The 18,280-nt window shown below is 33.2% G+C and overlaps 1 protein-coding gene across 4 annotated transcripts in view; it reads left to right on the forward strand.

Moving 5' to 3' along the window:
- CARPA (Carbonic anhydrase-related protein A) overlaps positions 1-18,280 on the forward strand; it is a 71,117-nt gene that overhangs the window by 51,506 nt on the left and 1,331 nt on the right. For 3 of the 4 annotated variants that reach the window (XM_065345016.1, XM_065345017.1, XM_065345015.1), the window contains exons 5-9: positions 243-434; positions 6,166-6,261; positions 8,370-8,439; positions 12,660-12,814; positions 14,139-14,279. In XM_065345016.1, the coding sequence (XP_065201088.1) occupies positions 243-434; positions 6,166-6,261; positions 8,370-8,439; positions 12,660-12,814; positions 14,139-14,279 (654 nt within the window). Of the gene's footprint in view, positions 1-242; positions 435-6,165; positions 6,262-8,369; positions 8,440-12,659; positions 12,815-14,138; positions 14,280-16,535; positions 16,582-18,280 lie in introns of all 4 variants that reach the window. The other variant, XM_065345018.1, reaches the window with a different exon arrangement.

Below are 18,280 nucleotides of genomic sequence, written 5' to 3' on the forward strand. Positions count from 1 at the left end.
GTTGTTGGTTTGCGTATAAAGTTGGACTATAAAAAAGGAATGATTTATAAGGTCTGATCAGATCTGGTAAGATCGAAGTTTTGATCGGATTAGATCTGTACAGACTCAAACCTGATCAGATCCAATAGGTGAGATCTGGTTGGATATAGGCTGATCTGAATCGTATGCGTATGTCAGTCGATACCAATTTTTCTGCTATACTTTTTTCTTTTAAAATCGCTTTATTTGTTTGATGTACGTAGATCAGTGGAATGTTAATCAACACCGGACAGTCGCTGGTTTTTCGGGTTGACAAGGAGAACAAAAATCACGTGAATATTACCGGAGGTCCGTTAGCTTATCGATATCAATTTGAAGAATTTTATATTCATTTTGGATCTACTGATAATTCAGGGTCAGAACATAAAATAGGCGGCTATACATTTCCAGCAGAGGTATGTAAAATTACATGAGATCAATTTGCTTTTTAAAAATCATCCTTTCAAATACTTAGGTAGATACATACACTTTTTTAGTACAAAAAAATTGAACTTACATACTTAATGTACATTTTATTTAAAATGATGAAACCCTTCATCTGTCATATTGAGTAAATTGAGAGAAGCTATGTCCACCCCCCCCCCCTCCCTACTTACAACTACTATAGATTATTTATACCTACTCGGCGGATGTTTTAATCAAATTAATACGTCACTGATGTAAATTCAGAGATTTTATGCATTATAAAACTAAAAAATAATACGACAACATTCTAAACGTATACCTTCCTATAAATTTCACAACTACTCCACCCATTTTTTAATGAATGCAAAACGAATGAATATTGCGGCAGATATAGATGAAATTTCTATTATTTATTCCCGATTCTACATATTATTATGAAGCGCCTACTATACTATACGAGTACGTAGTTCATTTATGATGGGATTTGGTCTTTCATGGCCGCAACAATTGAGGAAGCATAGGCTTATCTACTAATTGGTTTCAAAATGCGTAATTAATTATTTAAAAATCGGAAAAGAATAACGGAAGGAAGAAATTTCGAATTGAATTCGGCCTATAATAATAGTAATTAGTTGAGCAACAAGTTCCTGCCAGTCAAAAGAAGCTCTCGTTGATTAATATTTTAAAAATAAACATCGTGTTTTGGATAATTTTGATCGGCGTGAATTGTAAAACATCTTTATCAATAGTGATAGGTAAGTAATAAGCTAATAACCTTATTCAAATTGAATGTTTTCACATTTATCGTTAAATAAATTGGCGTTAAGGCATGTTATTTCAATCTAAAAATGGAAATACTGAACGGCATTAGGTATTTTTTTTCTTCTTTGAAAAAACTCAGGAAGTCGTGTTTGTTTATATGTACTTATGTGTACCTACTCTTATTCCGAATGCGAGTAAAAATATACACATGAAAACATCAAACTTTGAAAAGTACCTACAGTCGGTGCGAGAATAAGAAATTGGCAAAATACGCCTAAAAATTGATACCTATGCAGCTTTAAAATTTCACCATGCTTGTATGGGTCGTTTTAAGCAATTTCTGTTCGAAATTGAGGAAACATTATTGGAAAATGATAACGAGAAACAGCACTGCCTAACTTTTGAAATAAAATAAATCCAAAACACGTAGTCATAAATACAAAAATCTATCATTATCCTAAATTGAAATTCGATCCGCAGGAATATCCGGCATTCGTGTATTTCGTAATAAATTTTTCTCGAATACACTTTTTATCATTAGGTAAAAATCAATTTAGAAAATTTGATCAAAATATGTAGGTAGGTATAGGAAAGTTCTCATTTGTAAGATGTTTGAGATTCTGAATATAAAGAGGGGAAGGTATATTTTTGTTGATAAACAGCTTAGACGAAGATGAAATCGTACAAAATTGAAGTAGGTAACTAAGTTATAGGTATTCAGTTGGGTGTCAATAAGCTAATGTATACGAACGAACGAGACGCGACAAACTAATTACATTCACTAAAACGATAAGAATTAAAATGAAGGAAAAAAGTCGCGGAGAAAAGTTTAATTTTTGCGAACGATAGTTAAAAGCTGAAGATAAATCCATTGTCGAGTGAGTTTTGTTGTAAAGAATAAGGGGGCTGAAAGTTGAAATGGAAAACCACAATGAAAACATAAAGCTTAATTAAGTGATAAACGCAGAAACTCGAACACCATACCCTTTACCTTACAAAAGGAATCACTTCTTTAAAATAAACTTAAAAGACTCGAGTCGAAGATTTATTTAAACCTTACACTTTTTATCCTTCCTCCTTTTTTTTTTCGTTTTCTTCGGGTATTTCCTTCGTTTTTTTCTCTCTTTTTTTATTAGGACGTTTAAAAATTTATGACCAGTCGGTCGCTTACCTGATTACTTTAGCTTATTTTTCCATTAAGTTTCTGTATAGAAAGTTAAGCTAATAAAAAAATCCTGCTTTCGATAAAATGTATTCTTTTCACGCACTTTTATTTACTACCGCAAAGATTTTAATAGTAATCGAAATACCTCATTGGTCTTTTTTCTCCTTGCTTAAATTTCGTAAATAAATTTAACGCTTAGATTTTCTTCTATACTTTTCGGTCCGACTAATGCATGAATAAAAGATTCGAGTTTGGTCAGTTTATATACTATGTGTTTATCAACTCTTATAGTATGTAGGGTTTCGTGCGCGTCTGTCTACTTTGAAACGTGTATCGGGAATCATAATGTCTCAATTAATGTACGTAGAATATAGTCGGACGATTTTCTTGCCTTTTGTGTACATTTCACGTGGGGAAAAATTACGTTCTCGGTTATAAAATATTTATCTGTCTGTTAACAAAATACATATCACTTTGAAAAGTAGGTGCCGATTTATTTCTATAAAATAATCAATTTCCAGTATTTCCTTCCGGGCTTCTGAAGACTTGTTTGGTTTTTAATGAAAACTTTCCATTTGTAAAAATGATTTATAATTTACCTATCTTTCAGATCTTATTAGATGAAGAAAATGCATAATATTTTCGTAGCATTCTGCAAGTGAACTATAGTAAAGGTCTCGTTTGGTCAGGGCCAAAAAGGGTACAGATTTAATTTTTCAAACAGCAGAAAAATCTCTCGCCATCTCCAGGTGATCCCAACGACGTTTCAGGGTAACACCTTCAGTGATAATATTGCCCGTACAAGCTGTTGGAATCTCCGGAATATGTGAACGAGTTTTACTGTCATTTGAGAGATTAAATCTAGGTGTACCTACACTTTTTGCTCTGACCAAATGAGCCCTGCGCTAGAGGAATGTCACTTTTAGGTTTTTTTTTTCACAGCAGTTAAGACTGGGGTGGTTGGAGGAGGATAGGAAGGATCGTAGATATATAAAAATTTAGCGAGTGTTTGAACCCCACTGCCTTTCAAACCCTTACAAGCGACACATTATTTACAATTTTCAATTTTATAATAATGCCGATATTTGTATCAGCGTTTTTAAGTACCTACCTAAAAATCGATATGCCTTCGCGCTTGAAATTTTTATTTGATTGATCTGATTTGGAGACCCTTGATACGTAGTAGTACCGAAACCTATTGCTTGTAAGAATTAATTGATCCGTTGTTGTTGATTCGACGATAACTAGATGATGGAATTGTTTTTGTTGTTTGTTCTGCGAATCACAAAAATACGGCTAACTGGTTTTGCAATGTATATCTACATGTCGGAAAAACACATTTTTTAAAGCACTGATATCTTTATTGCACTTGATTCGAAGAATTGTTTTCCACCTTGACCATCATTACTCCCTTTCACTTTATATCGGCCAGTCGGTCTACTTTTAAAAAAGATAGTAGGTAGGTAATTAGGTATCTACATACTACAGTAGGTATTCTCAAAAATATCGAGCACCCCACAGCAACTTTTTTTTTTGTTAAAAATGAAGGTTGGCGACATGGTGTGGTATGCATACATATTTGAATGCACCAATCACTAGTCGTCATTTTTGCTACTCACCGTGACGTCCGTGACCAACTCGTATTCTCAACAAAAAAATTGTTCGAGGGTGCACGATATTTCTGAGTACTTACGCTGTGCTTGTACCTAGCTACAGCAAATTTCATCGTTACATACTCGATACCCAATATGCGACGCTGTTTGACAAACCATTAATCGCTGGATGCGAACAGAGTTGAAAAATTTATTAAAATTCGAACCACATAATCAGCGTTATGTCATATTCTTCGATATACAATAAACGAGTGTTTTGTCCTCGCCTGTGACGTGAAAGCGCGCGTAAAAACGTTTCAAAAAACCAACTCAGGCGTATGATGAAAATTGATTTTATTATAATTTTAAATACGTAAAGATTAAAATTTACGTCATGGCAATGACATTTGGCTTTGAAAAATATATACATACATTTAGTTCTTTTTTTCTCTCTCTTTTTTTTCTTATTTTTCCCTCATCCTTACGAAGCATTGCGCGATTTCACGGAGGGTGCGTTAACAAGGATATTTAAGTCTGCGAGTGTTGCCACAGCAAACAAAGAGCTTTCGATGAAAAACTTATTTGCGATTAAACAAAAAATAATTTATTTCTTTTACGAGAAGTTTTTGAGCTCGCGGTGTAAAATATTTTAATTATTTTATGATTGATGCGAATTTCATGGCGAATATTAGGCGTTAAATAAGTAAAATTTTCGCTCGACAGAAACGAAATTGATTTATTGGAACGTCAAAAAAGGGCGAAAGATAATTCAAAATTTTCTGGTTAGAATATACAGTTGCTTGATTGTTTTTTAAAACAATACTACACCGACGTAGGGTGTAAGGAGGCGTAGGCAGGCACAACGGCCATATATACCTACTTAATATTGGTGAAATAAATTTTCGCCTAGGCGAGCCGTATACTTACGATGTGGTACCTCTACCTAGTTGAAAAAACAACCTTGTTTATGTAAAATTTAATCGATGTGCTGAAAGATTTGCTGTTCTTATTGTCTTGTCGATATCGAGTAAATGGATAAGTTAGATATACGATACACACGCGGCAGATTTAGATTCTCATGTGTACCCACCTACTCAATGGTTATATTGTATAATGGGTCTATATTCGAGTAAATATTTTTCGTTCTCGTTTTATTTTTCTCGCAGACCGCTAGTCGAACTTTAAGAAAGGTTAGTTATCGTATCGCAACCCCTTATTATTCTTTCCTTCCGTACATTAAGTAAGTTTAGTTTCTGTTGATACGACGGATAAAACGAAAACTGTTTCGTAGAGAGTAACAAAAACTTTAAGTATACGAGACCAAAGTCAACGAACACGATTAAAACTATACCCATACCCAATTGGACGGAATAGGATGGCGAGCGTAATTGTGAGAACTCGGTACCCGGTATACACCCGCGGTACCTACTACCTAGCAAAAAAAGAAAGAGACAAAGTTACTTGAAAAAAATCGCCACATACAAATAGTGTTTTGTCACTTTCGTCGTCTTGTCTACTTATACAGTCGAATATAAAATGGATAGGCCCCACACCTTTAACGCGAAACTCACCCGCTGGGGCTGTTTTTATTTTTCGTGCAGTTTTTCTGATAGTACGTACCAAAGATACCTAGACCTACCTATACGAGTAAACATGAGTTCCTTTTCAACATTGTTTTGCCAAGTGATAAATTGCAAAACATATAAGGCCTAATCGCAAACACGACGAATTCTTATTTTCAGCTTGAAAATTTAATATTTCCTTTTACGCGTGTTCTATCAAGGCGCACCGCTCCGTAACCTACGCTCTTTTTCGAATTCGTCTCCTTCATTTTTCATTTCGGCATCTCTACTATTACTCGAGATATTCGTAACCTCAGATATATGTACATTATTGTCAAAATATACCATTGACTGGATTTTATAAATAAGTGTTTTTATACGTATATTTGATGCGTCGTCGTTCGTGTTTCTGCTATGCTCTTAAAAAGCATTCCAAAAATTGAATTTTTCACCTCGAGTTTAATATCAGATTATATTGAAAATTTTTCTTAGTTTGTGATGAAAGAATGGAAAAAAGAATAAAATGTAAAATTTGAAAAGAATTATGTTGCGATGACATTTCGTGATTTTTTTTCTTTTCTTCTTCTTCTTCTTCTTTTGTTATTTGAGTTTTAAATGTAATTTTCTTCTTATTTTTTAGATTCAGTTATACGGATATAATTCAGAATTATACCACAATATGTCAGAGGCTCAACAAAAAGCTCAGGGTACAGTTGGCATTTCCATAATGGTTCAGGTAAGACATGATTTACATTTTTGTAATTCTGGTAGTCGTAGTTAGCCAATTAACCATGCACTTGAGTTGGCTTTTTGAATTTTCTCCTTTTTTTTCGAAATTTCTTAACACTGTCCAATTAGCTTGAGTAAGGGACTAGGTTTTTGTTGAAGGTCATATTTCCATAAAATTTAATTTTAGAGTCGAACCGCAATACCTTTTAAAGATGTTCATTTTTACAAAAATGAAATCCTCGAAGTCGTGCCCCGTCCTCTGCCTTCTACTCCTATTTCTCCACCTCTTTCTCTTCCTTGATCCGTTTTTTGATGGAGTTGGTACTTCTTAGAAATGGTCACTCATGATCATGGCCATAACAAAATCATTGTTTTTACTTTGAAACTTGTAAATAGATACAGTCAATTTCAACTTCAACTTGCGGGGGTGATTTTTAAACTCTAAAAGTTCCGTTAAGGGGGGGGGGAGGTAGGAAAATAACCAAATTACTTTTTTGCATAAAACGATGTAGATGTTGGTTACTTACTACATATAATTTTCCCGCGAAATAATATTCTAGGTACTTTTTAATGTTCCTTCATTTTGGTCACGATTTTTTTTTTTTTTCAAAAGACAAAAACAAATACCTATGACATAGAAAACTACTGAGAAGCATTAGCATAAAATGATTTTCAGGTCCACTGAACAGTGAACATGCTGGGAAGAAATTTTCAATTTAAATTTTTGGAGAATTAAATCTCCCCCCCCCCCCGAAAACGTTTTCTAGGTGGGTAAGTATGGTAGGTGTAGGTGTATTTCGCCTGCCATAAAAATTGAAATCATTAAAAATGTTGTTGGATAAAAATCATTTTGAAACGTCTTCAAAGTCAAAAATCATTTTTAAAAAAACTTGGCAAAAATGACTCGAAATTTGTGAAAATGGTCAAAATATTTCGTAGGTAGATATGTTATTTTTTCAAACTTTGAAATGTGAAAATTCGATGAAAAAATTGTAAACGATACTGAAAAACTTGAAGTAACAAATTTACCAAATTGGCGTGAAATTAATTCTTTTTTATTAGTCACTGCGATGTTTGAATTGGTGTCTAAAATAGTAGGTACCTATTAGGTAAGTAATAATCTAGCACCCTGCGGCACTTTTACTCTTTTGACATTGCTGTCATCGCGTAAATTAATTTGTATATTATCCGTTAGCTGAAGCAATATTTCAAATTATTAATGGTAGATGTGTTTACTGTTTACCAACCCCTGAACGATAAATAACACTAGGCAACAATTTTTGACCTTTTTTTTGTGTTCGGGTTGAAAATGGGCTTAATCGATAGTTTAGACCCTAAAACAAAAAACAGAGTGGGGATTTTCAATTTGAGTTGTTTTTGTAGTCAGGAGAGATGATCAAAGTTGCAAAAATGGCCGTTTTTGCCCTATTTCACGAGTTTGTAGAGACATCAGTATTATGTTTCAAAGAAAACCAAGGTCATATTCGGATTCTACGCACTTTTTTAAGTAAACAATTTCACCGAATTTTTGATTTTCGAAGTTTCAAGCGCATACCGAAGATTTTTGTTTGTAACATATTTTAAAACTCGGAGCGCGCGACGCTGGCGTTACTCCACCACGTAATCGTGGCTCGGAACCGTGTTCGCGCGGGCGAGGCTCTCGCTCCAAGTTTTAAAATATGTTACAAACAAAAATCTTCCGTATGCGCTTGAAACTTCGAAAATCAAAAATCCGGTGAAATTGTTTACTTAAAAAAGTGCGTAGAATCCGAATATGACCTTGGTTTTTTTTTGAAACATAATACTGATGTCTCTACAAACTCGTGAAATAGGGCAAAAACGGTCATTTTTGCAACTTTGATCATCTCTCCTGACTACAAAAACAACTCAAATTGAAAATCCCCACTCTGTTTTTTGTTTTAGGGTCTAAACTATCGATTAAGCCCATTTTCAACCCGAACACAAATATGCCGTTGCCTAGTGTAATCGAAAATATGCGGGAACAGCCGTGTAATATTTTAATACAACACCAAAACCATTAGAAAATTTTTACACAGGGGTGGATTTGTCATTTACATAATGAAAATAATTATCGTTATGTTATCTCGTTGACAGATCGCGAACGAGTCCAGCCCGTCGGATATTAGGATTATCACGACATCTTTCAAAGACGTAAAATTTAAAGGTAAGTGGAGTATAGATATCTAACGTTGATTTAGTTAAGGGCAACAATTATTTAGCTCGTTAATTTTGCGATTCGCGTTTATATCAAGCTTGTAATTTTCGCGTAACTAGGTTGCGAGTTTTAAAGAAAAAAATGTCAGCTAAAATTTATCGAGGTTTAAATTTATAAAATGAAATTTTGAATTGTAAATGTTTCAAGTATTAATATGGAATTATTTGAAGATGGAAACTTTTAAAAGGTATTTTAAGCTTTGAAGTTTCACCAGATAATGCATAGGATGGTGACAGTTGAAAAAAAAAAATGCATTAAGGCCGAAGTATCCGAAAGAAATAAGTTTAACGTCATTAATTTTAATACATTACTTTTACTTTCGTTTACGCGTTTATATGTATGAGACCGTAAATAAAGTAGGTATTCCTTTCGGAGTATAATTTCACAATGAAAAAAAAAAAAAAAATTATAAAAAAGCTTATGCGCATCGTAAAGTGCTTGAATAACTTAGCGCTTGTTTTGTTGCATAAATCTATAGCCTACCTATTCGAAAAATGTTGAGCAAAAGGTGAAGACGATGAGGAGCTTTCGTGACGTTAGAATTGTTTACATTTGATGGGTAAAATTTCCGTTAGAAGGAATGCCTACTTTGTACAGTCATTTGAACCGCAACGAAACGATTCGCAATTAAAGATTAATATTTGCTCGAAACCGAAGAAAATAAAAAATAATGTGCATAAACTTTTACGGATATTGGAGTTCATTCCATGCGGCAGTAATGGACTAGCTAACAAGATGAATACTATACGAGTACAACGAAATATTACACTGCCGGATTATTGCAATGTTTATAATGGATACTTAATCCATAATCGTCTCAAAATACATTGCCAATGGTCGAAGGAATCGCAATTATCTTTTTTTTTCTTATTTTCAAAACAATTTTAAAAGAAACTGCAAAAAAGTACTCTACAAATCTTTTTTCCGGCTGGAAAAAAGCTGTTTGACGAAGTTGAGCGTATTCGTATCGATGAAATGATATGTGTATTGTGGTGTTTGGGTAATGTAGTTTCTGCGCCAGGAGCATCAGTTTTTTGAGGTTTTGTTGATGCTCTCGACGAAAGATGTTTTCACTTGGGCTCTTCCTATACCCGATGGTTTTAATGACGAGTGTGTAAATGTGCTGTGAGTGAGGAGAGGTCAAAATGTTCCCAAAAATTATTATTTTTAGGAGAAAGTGGGAATAAAAACACAAACGAAAACGATCAATTTTGCACTTCGGATTATTACTTTCTAAAATTTGGTTCCAAAAACTTGAATTTTGTCTTTTCGTAATTTTTGATCAGTTACTTCTCCTTTTTCTCTTCACCGCCTGTCCATCGTTCTTTTATTTGTAATGTTGCGCCATGTAGGTAAAATAAGTGGGTACATATATGCGCCTCGTAGGTACCTAGAACTTTTCTCTGTGTACGACTGTGATAAATTTTATTCAAGTAGAATCGTAATTGTAAAAAGAAAACAGAAGCGAAATAGTGACTAACAAAATGTAAATTGAAAACTGAGCTTTGAACGTACTAGAAAATTAGATACCAGTTGTTGCTATCTCCACGAGTGACCAATGATGAGTGTATGTGTGTGTGTATATGTACTATATCGATATAATGTATTATTCTCTGTTAAATCAGACAATAGTTTGTTTTGATGCTGTATAGCTACTTTTTCCCTTGAAATCAAGTTGAAGAATTGACCGCTTCGAGTGTTTTTATTTAATAAGCAAAATACGACAACAAAAACGAAACCGAGCGTTGTATCCATCTGTACTCTGTAGTTGGTATATAGTATTCAAGTTTGCGTGAAATGTTTTGTTATGTGTGTCCTTTTTTTTCTTGCGTTTGTACCCAAAAAGACAGTTTGTTCAGTAGAATTTTCATTTTTACAAAATTAAATTGTTTCAGAAAAGGTTGTAGGTAATAGGTATATACTTTTACTTATTCTTTATAAATCCATAATTACTTACCGAGGATGAGAGAGTGTGAGCAGTAAAACCAATTAAGTGAATCAATCAAATTATTTTATGTTCGCAATTGTGATGATCATTTCTTGAGCGAATGTGGCGAGGTTTATATTGCAAGTAAGACTGATATAGGTACTTTGAAAAATTGTTATCCAATTGCGAGTAGGTACATTTTTTCATTAGCTAAGTAGGCATATTAATCTACCGGGTAGAATTTTTGAAATGCAATCAATCACAGCCACCTCACTCATAATGCCTACTTATCTATACATACTCGTATTGCCAATCATAACGTTTCAGATCTTCTGTGGATGAAAAATTTTCCCAACTCTGGACTTCACTAAAATTTGCTAATGAGTTGTATTGTAAACTTTGAGATTTTCTGCTGTTGAAAACAAATATTGGGTAACCTTTCACTCTTTCCTTTCCTTTCCTTTCCTTTCCTTTCCCAATTTCTCGAAAAATGAACGAATCCCTTCGACATGCTTTCAGAATTGAAAAAGTAACACTGTGAAAGTGTGAAATCTGAGGATTTGTGGGAATATGCCATCGAGTAGGTAGCTAGATACTTGATAGAGATCCATGACACGGCGATGCTATTGAAATGTAAAAACTCCGTTACCTACGTTAATACAATTCGACGGGTTAATTTTGCATAAATTTTTAATGCAAAACCTCGCGTAGGTATTGTGTATAGCCTACAGGTGTATAAAGAAACATTATCGAAACGCCATTTAAAAGGAAAAATTAGCTCGAGCATTTCGAAAGATGGGTAGGTGAAATTTAATTAAAACTGAAGCCGAGCATTATCGAAGTCGTCGTTTTTCGATGCTTCATGTAAGTAAGAAAACTTACGCGAATAAGTGTACATAAAACCGTGTAAAGATTATGTTTACTATTCAAAGTTACTATACGTGTAAACTTCAAAATAAGCTCGAATTCGTAAGTCTAGGTAGTAGGTATATACGTAGCATCATCCAACACAATGGTAAATCCAGATGAACGTCTGGAAGTTCGAAAGCGTTTGATTTTGAGAAAAAAAATTTGAATACGTACCTGCCTATGGGTAAATGATTCCTAAAACTTTTCCTTATAAAACATTACATTTCCTTTTTGTTTATGCGACATGATGAAAGTTGGGGTGAAAACTATCCGAGATTAAACCCTGGCTTAGATTTATTTGAAATAAAAAAAAAAGAAGAAGGATTCGTAAAGATTTATCCGGTATATTGATCACCATAGCCTATATAATTTCATCAAAGAAAATAAAAACCAAATAAATAAAATAACCTCATTCATAGATGAGAAACCCAAATACCAACAAAAAGCGCTCAGCGTCGTTAAGCAACCAGAAAAATTCAATTTACGAAGCCACTCTTTAGGTTTTTTTTATTTCCGGACTTGGAAACATCATCTTGCAAGATTTTCTGCTATGCTTTCATTCATTTTCGCTATTCGTAAGAAAATAATAGTAAAAGCCGCGTTTATTATCGGAAAACTTGGCATTTTTTATGATTGAATTTTTGATATTTTTTTCCTTTCCTCGTAAGTATTATTTTTTGTAATTGTATTTTTAATTGCAACGAATGGATTTAAAAAATGGTTTTAATTCGTCGATACTAAGTTAATACTCGATTAAATTTAAAATTGCATTAAAATCTTAAATCTTCCAGAAGTGTAGGTACGAGTATATCTAGTAATACTCGAGTAATATGTTAACGTCAGAAATACCTATCCTACAAGTTGATTTAATTGAAAGAAAAGAAGGTATTGGCCGCACTTAATGAAAATTGAAATTATGGCTTCATCGAGAGCAGTATATAGGTACAATGTATTTTGCGAACCAATTTTTCACTACCTAGTTTACAAAATGTCTAGTATTTTATTGACGCGAAAATCAAGAGTTGTTTACTTAAGAAAGAACGTGCTATTTTACTTTTGTATAAATATTGCTGCGACGTTTTTTTTTCTTCTTTTATCCGCCTCATCTTTTTTAAATGTTTACGTACATATGTATTTTTGTACGTGGTTCGGTCGCGACAATGTCATTTTTTTTGAAAATTTTATACAATAAAACTTTAACAAAAATAAAATCGTATCGAATGTTATTTCAGTAAGCACTTTAACATAATATTTGTTAAATCCAAGTTGAGTTACGTAGCAAAATAATACATCGTGATTTTCTATGTCTGTGTGTGTGTGTTTTTTTTTACAGGAAATAAAATTCCAATACAGCACTTATCGTTTCAACATTTTTTACCTGAAACGATATCATACATGACGTACGAAGGATCTCTAACGTACCCAGGTTGTTGGGAAACGACTGTTTGGATTATTTTAAATAAGCCTATTTTTATTACCAAATCTGAGGTTAGCATCCGGTAAAATCCGATTATCTATTAAATACCTGCGTTTTTTTTCGTATGTGTGTGAAAATTTAACGTTGAAATTATTCAATTAAAAGCTCGCAGCTCGCGTTTTTATAGTTTCTATTTGATTGAAAACCCCGATAAGTAAATTATAGTAGTTTTGCTAAATTGTGTACCTTTTGACGGCCTTGAATCATTAATAGACTTCTTTTTACGATAATACTGACGAAGGTAAGAAAAAAAAGTATATAGTAGGCCACTAAATAAAAGAATACAAATGTCGATTTTACTAGTTTTTCGTGTGTCTAATTCAGTTATAACTTATAAAAGTATTATTGCTGTGGTATATAGTCTCGCGTGTTATGAATAAAATTCGGATGTATATTTGGCGCGCTTTCGAGGTGCTAAAAATATAAAAATCAATTATACTTATGTTTAACTTCAACATGGAATTTCGCCATAACGCAAAACTTGCAATATCTTTGCTGATTACGTATGTATACAGAGTGTCCTAGTGAACGTTTGCCACAGTATTCTGATTTGAGCGTATCAGAATACAAGCAAATAATAATTTTAAAAAACTGTATAATAACAGGGGAGTTTATTTTGATGTTTGATGTGACCAAAGTTTTTAGAATTTTAAAAAAATTATTTTTTCAAATACTGATTTGAAGATTCAAATACGTTTATCTATTCGAGGTGAGCGAAAAAGGTTTCAAAGCAGTAGGCATTGTGGATTTTCAAAATAAAACAATCTTACGATAAAAAAAATTTACATCCGATGAATGATTTTTTTTTTAAATTTCATTCGACTAAAAATTTAAGGCGGTCTGAGGAAAGATCATTGGATGACGACGTAGGAAAAATATACAAGCGTACTTTTCGTCTGTTTCTCGTTTTAAAGAAGCAAAATCTACGATTTGGAATCATTATTGAAACATAAAGAAAATAGTGAAATGGAATCAATGCTTTGCCTCTTTTCTAAACAAAAGAGAGGTTTTGAAAAACAAATTGATCCGTTTGTGTAGGACCGCTGAAAATTCCCATCCTCGGAGTTTCTAGCTTTTTCAATTAATTCTTTTCTTGCTGAACTTCGATTATTTAATAGCAGACTTTTAGTAGGACACTCTAGATAATATGTATAAAAATTAATCAAATGAAGAATAGTTGCCTGCGAATTGAATGATACCTAATAAAAAATATTCACACACATATCTTGTACTTGACGTTTATCGAATAAAAATTCAGGTATTTTCATTAATTCAAAAAAGGATTGTAATAGGTAGCTTTATATTTTGCTTTACTAATTGAAATTCATTTTTTAGTTGTATGCTTTAAGAAATTTAAAACGAGGCTCAAAAGAAGCGTCTTTGGGACCATTAGGAGATAATTCCAGGCCTACTCAAGGCATTTCAAATAGAACTGTTCGAACGAATATCGATTTCAAGAAGATAACTACTAAAGATGTAAGTACTTATTTTTTATTTTTTTTAAATTACAAAAACATGTTGATTGTAGGTGTATTCGTAGATATTTTAGAATTTTAATTGGATCACTCTTCGCTGTCAAAACGTTGAATTTTGCACACCTTTGGGGATGAAATTGCAAATTTGGAATACAATATATGTACCTACCTATCGGTAACTACATATGCAATTATGCATCCCTAGTGAGTAGTGATTCTGAAATTCAGGTTTTGGATTTCGTGTTTCCAAAGTTGCTGAGAGCTTTTTCATCACATTGAAACTTGAACTGTTCAAGTGTTTATGAAAAAGTTCAGTCTTCAACTTTTGGAAATCTTCAAAACTGATTTGAAATCTTCTTTTAATTTTCTTTATAATGGAAAAACACGATGAGAATTTCATTCAAGAACTACAGATTCTTAAAGTTGGCTAAATCAACAGCGGGAAAAATATTTCTCCTTCCTCCTCACACTGAGAAAGTTCTCGGAAAATGAAGGTGAATTTTTGGTCGGTTGGGAGACATTATTTCATTAAAAATCGCCTTTAAAAACTGCGTTGAACTAATCTGGAACTACCCGGTTGTAAACCTTACTGCATTTACGGCGAACTGGTTATGCAAATCTATTAACATATTTTCTAAGTGGTTTGCAGAACCAAGAAACACATCATTTGAAGAGATTTAATTCACGTTAGTAGAGGCACGTATTTTACAAATCCATTATGATGATCCTCCCCCCTCTCCCATCGTACGTGTTTCTCTTGATTCTCTCCACTCAAAGAAATTTAATTTGATCAGTTGGCTGTCAAAAAATATTTTAAATTTTAGTTGAAACTAAAATTGATATCAATTTAGTCAGAAACGTGCCATTATTTTTATTATCACGTTTTTACTAGATATAAGATCCCAGTCCGTACACAACATGCACATACTATTGATGCCGCTCAACTTTTGTAAAATAATATGTTAAACGATCCTCCCTATCCGGGTATCCAAAATGTACCTGCCTGTAATTCTACCGAAAATCAGTTCAAATTGTCTTTAAAAATAAGATCATACTCGAGAAGTCTATTCAAGAAAAAATTTCTCTTCAAACCCCTCCCTTCCTCCTCGTCCTCTATTGAAAAAAATGCTGACGAATAAATTATCGCCATTATTTGATCATATTTACGTAATAATACTTAAGGAACTGAAGTTGAAAGCTCTTTAAACGCTAAGTAAATATTTAACCTCGTTTACGTGTAAAAGAACCCTACTTCGACTTCATTGCTCATTCCTTTCAACGAAATTAGTTACCAAAGAAATGATAGGTGTTGATATACGTTGGCATGCTTATTTTAAATATGACAAGGGACAACAGCCGAGGACATTTCTTGAAAAAATAACGTACCATGTCGTAATGCGTAGGCTATTCTGCTTACATTAAATTCGACACATTATCATAACAAAGTGAACGAAATATTTACGACATATTTCGCCGTGTATTTAATGTTGATAAACGTGTTAATTGCGGAGTATTTTGGGGTTAAACAGATTTGGATTTGTTCGCAAAATGATGAAATATAGGGGAAAAAGTGTTATGCATCGTTACACAATTTCCATTAAATTCAGCTTTATACGCAACATTAACTAATATTGAATGTTAAAGCTTTTATTCGAACCGCTTCGGTGTGATTTTTAACAATTTCATACAAACTCGCGGTGCAATGTATCTTGAAAGGGTAATTTACCTATAAGCAGATACAGAAAGTAGGTGCTCGTAAAAAATATACGAGCAGGTAATGCTTTAATAAAGATCATTTTTACAATAAATATGTATCATTTGAGGGAAACTTAGGCGTATGAATGTACGAGTAGATACATAATATTATTAATAAAGTCAAAAATGACGAAGAAAAATTTTACTCGATACCTCAATGACAATGATGAAATTTTTTGACAATATTACTTTTTCGATGTAGGCCGAGATTACGTTCATCAGTTGAGCTTTTTCATCGATGATGATTACATCAAGTTCATATGCATATCGAAGGAGTGAGTGTGGTATTCAATTTCAATGCGTTTTCATCTCTTTCCACCTCTGCTCAGATCTGCATATTGTCCGCACGTCTATGTACAAGTATACCTTACATTGGTAGTACATAGGTACATATTTTTCGAGGCGTGTATTTATTCTTATTACTTACTACATATATGTATGTGTAGTACTCGTATTTATGTATGTACGTATATCTTTATTCATACATCATGTTTTGACGTAGGAAAAAATATGCGACGTTAGTATGAAAAGAAAAGTCTACTATACAGGTAAGACGAGTTATAAATTGGTTTGAAATACCTTAGCAAGTAGATTACGCCTGTTACTTGTACCATAGCCTATTTGATTTGCGCATTGGTTTTTACATCGCGTAGGTAAATAGGAATATACTCGTATGTTATATAGCTTTCTACGTGCATAGGTTTAGGCACCTAAACGCATTACAAATGTAATTCGCAATTCTCACGCGGCTTTTCGAGTGTGTCATTAAAGTCACAACGTATATAACGTGGGCAAAATGTATCGTTCCCAGTTAGGGGAAAAAACGACGACATTTTAGGCGTTTAACTTTTATAATACGTTGATAACAAATAGCATTATCAATATCGTTATTATGTCTGTTGCGTTTTTCAAGTTTTCCACGCTATTCCCTGTCGAAACGCCCAATGATACGGTAGGTAACGCACGTTTAATCAACGTACAAGTTGTTCACGTACGAGAGAATAATTTTAAAGTGAGCTTTTTTTTCTTTTTTTTTCTTCTTTTTTTTCGTCACTTAACCTTAAAGGATGAAATTATCAATACTCAAAATATTCAGAATTCAACTCGTTTCTGTCATTCACATATTCTCGTCACGTTTGCATTGACAACAATTTGTTATTCAGTGCCGTGACGTCTGTTACTTTTTACACTTTTACGTTATTTACTCGATGTCAGAATTTTTTTTTATCATCGCAGTATATTTTATTTATTGGCTTACGCAAATATAATAATTTTTTAAGAAGACGCTCCAACAAAACCAGCGTAGATACCTTATAGGTAGAATAGAAGCTCAGGTATTTTTAAATAACTGGGTGACATAAGATCGGTGTTTTGATTAGCTTAATATGCTACCTAATACGCGTATACCTACATTACATACATTGGTTTTATGATGGCATTATGGAAGGTCAAGGATGGAAGCAGTTCTACATTTTCATCATCAAGGGGGAGAGGGAGTTGAAACTATTAATAGTGATTTTTCGATGCAAGTGGGCCAAATCCAAAGATTAGAATGTAAAAGCGTAAAAACTGTTTTTTCTGAGGAGGGAGGGAGGGTGGGGGTTCTTATTTTTTGGGAAATAAGGGAAAGTTTACTACTTTTCCATCGTGTAGAGGGGTATAAACTATCAAATGATGTTTTTCTGATGATAGTGGGCCAAAATTCAAGATTTGTTGGAGAGCTTCCCAGCACTACTTCCTTGATTTTACTAAAATTTTCAAAGAATATTTTTTCATAAAAAATATGGGGTGTTAGACCTGAAAAATGTTGTCCCAACACGCGTACATATTTCGATTTTTTTCTCGTTCTGTAAAATTGAGAAGGGTTCAGCGAGTGACTCATTTGTCACCGAGAGGGGGCTGAAAATTTCATGACGTGATTTTCTCACCTGACGCAACAACTTTTGGGAATGGAAGCAGAAAAATTGAGAAAAAAAAATTCACCAAGGGGTACCGATTTCTTGGCACAGTAGGTGACGCTTAAGTACATGTATCATCATTGCGCTTATTAGAATAATTCGCTTAATATAGAACGTAAAGTCGTTGGGACGGAACGGTTGTATCTTTTTACGTTGAAAGAATTTCGCTTTATGTGATAATCAAAGGTGAATGAAGTCGGTTATTGGAATGGAAAATTTTTCAAAAAGCAACAAAAATAAATTAAATAGGGATACTTTTTGCCAAAAAAAAAAAAAAAAAAAATGAAAA

Source organism: Planococcus citri, chromosome 1 (assembly GCF_950023065.1).
Source record: "Planococcus citri chromosome 1, ihPlaCitr1.1, whole genome shotgun sequence".
NCBI lineage: Eukaryota > Metazoa > Arthropoda > Insecta > Hemiptera > Pseudococcidae > Planococcus > Planococcus citri.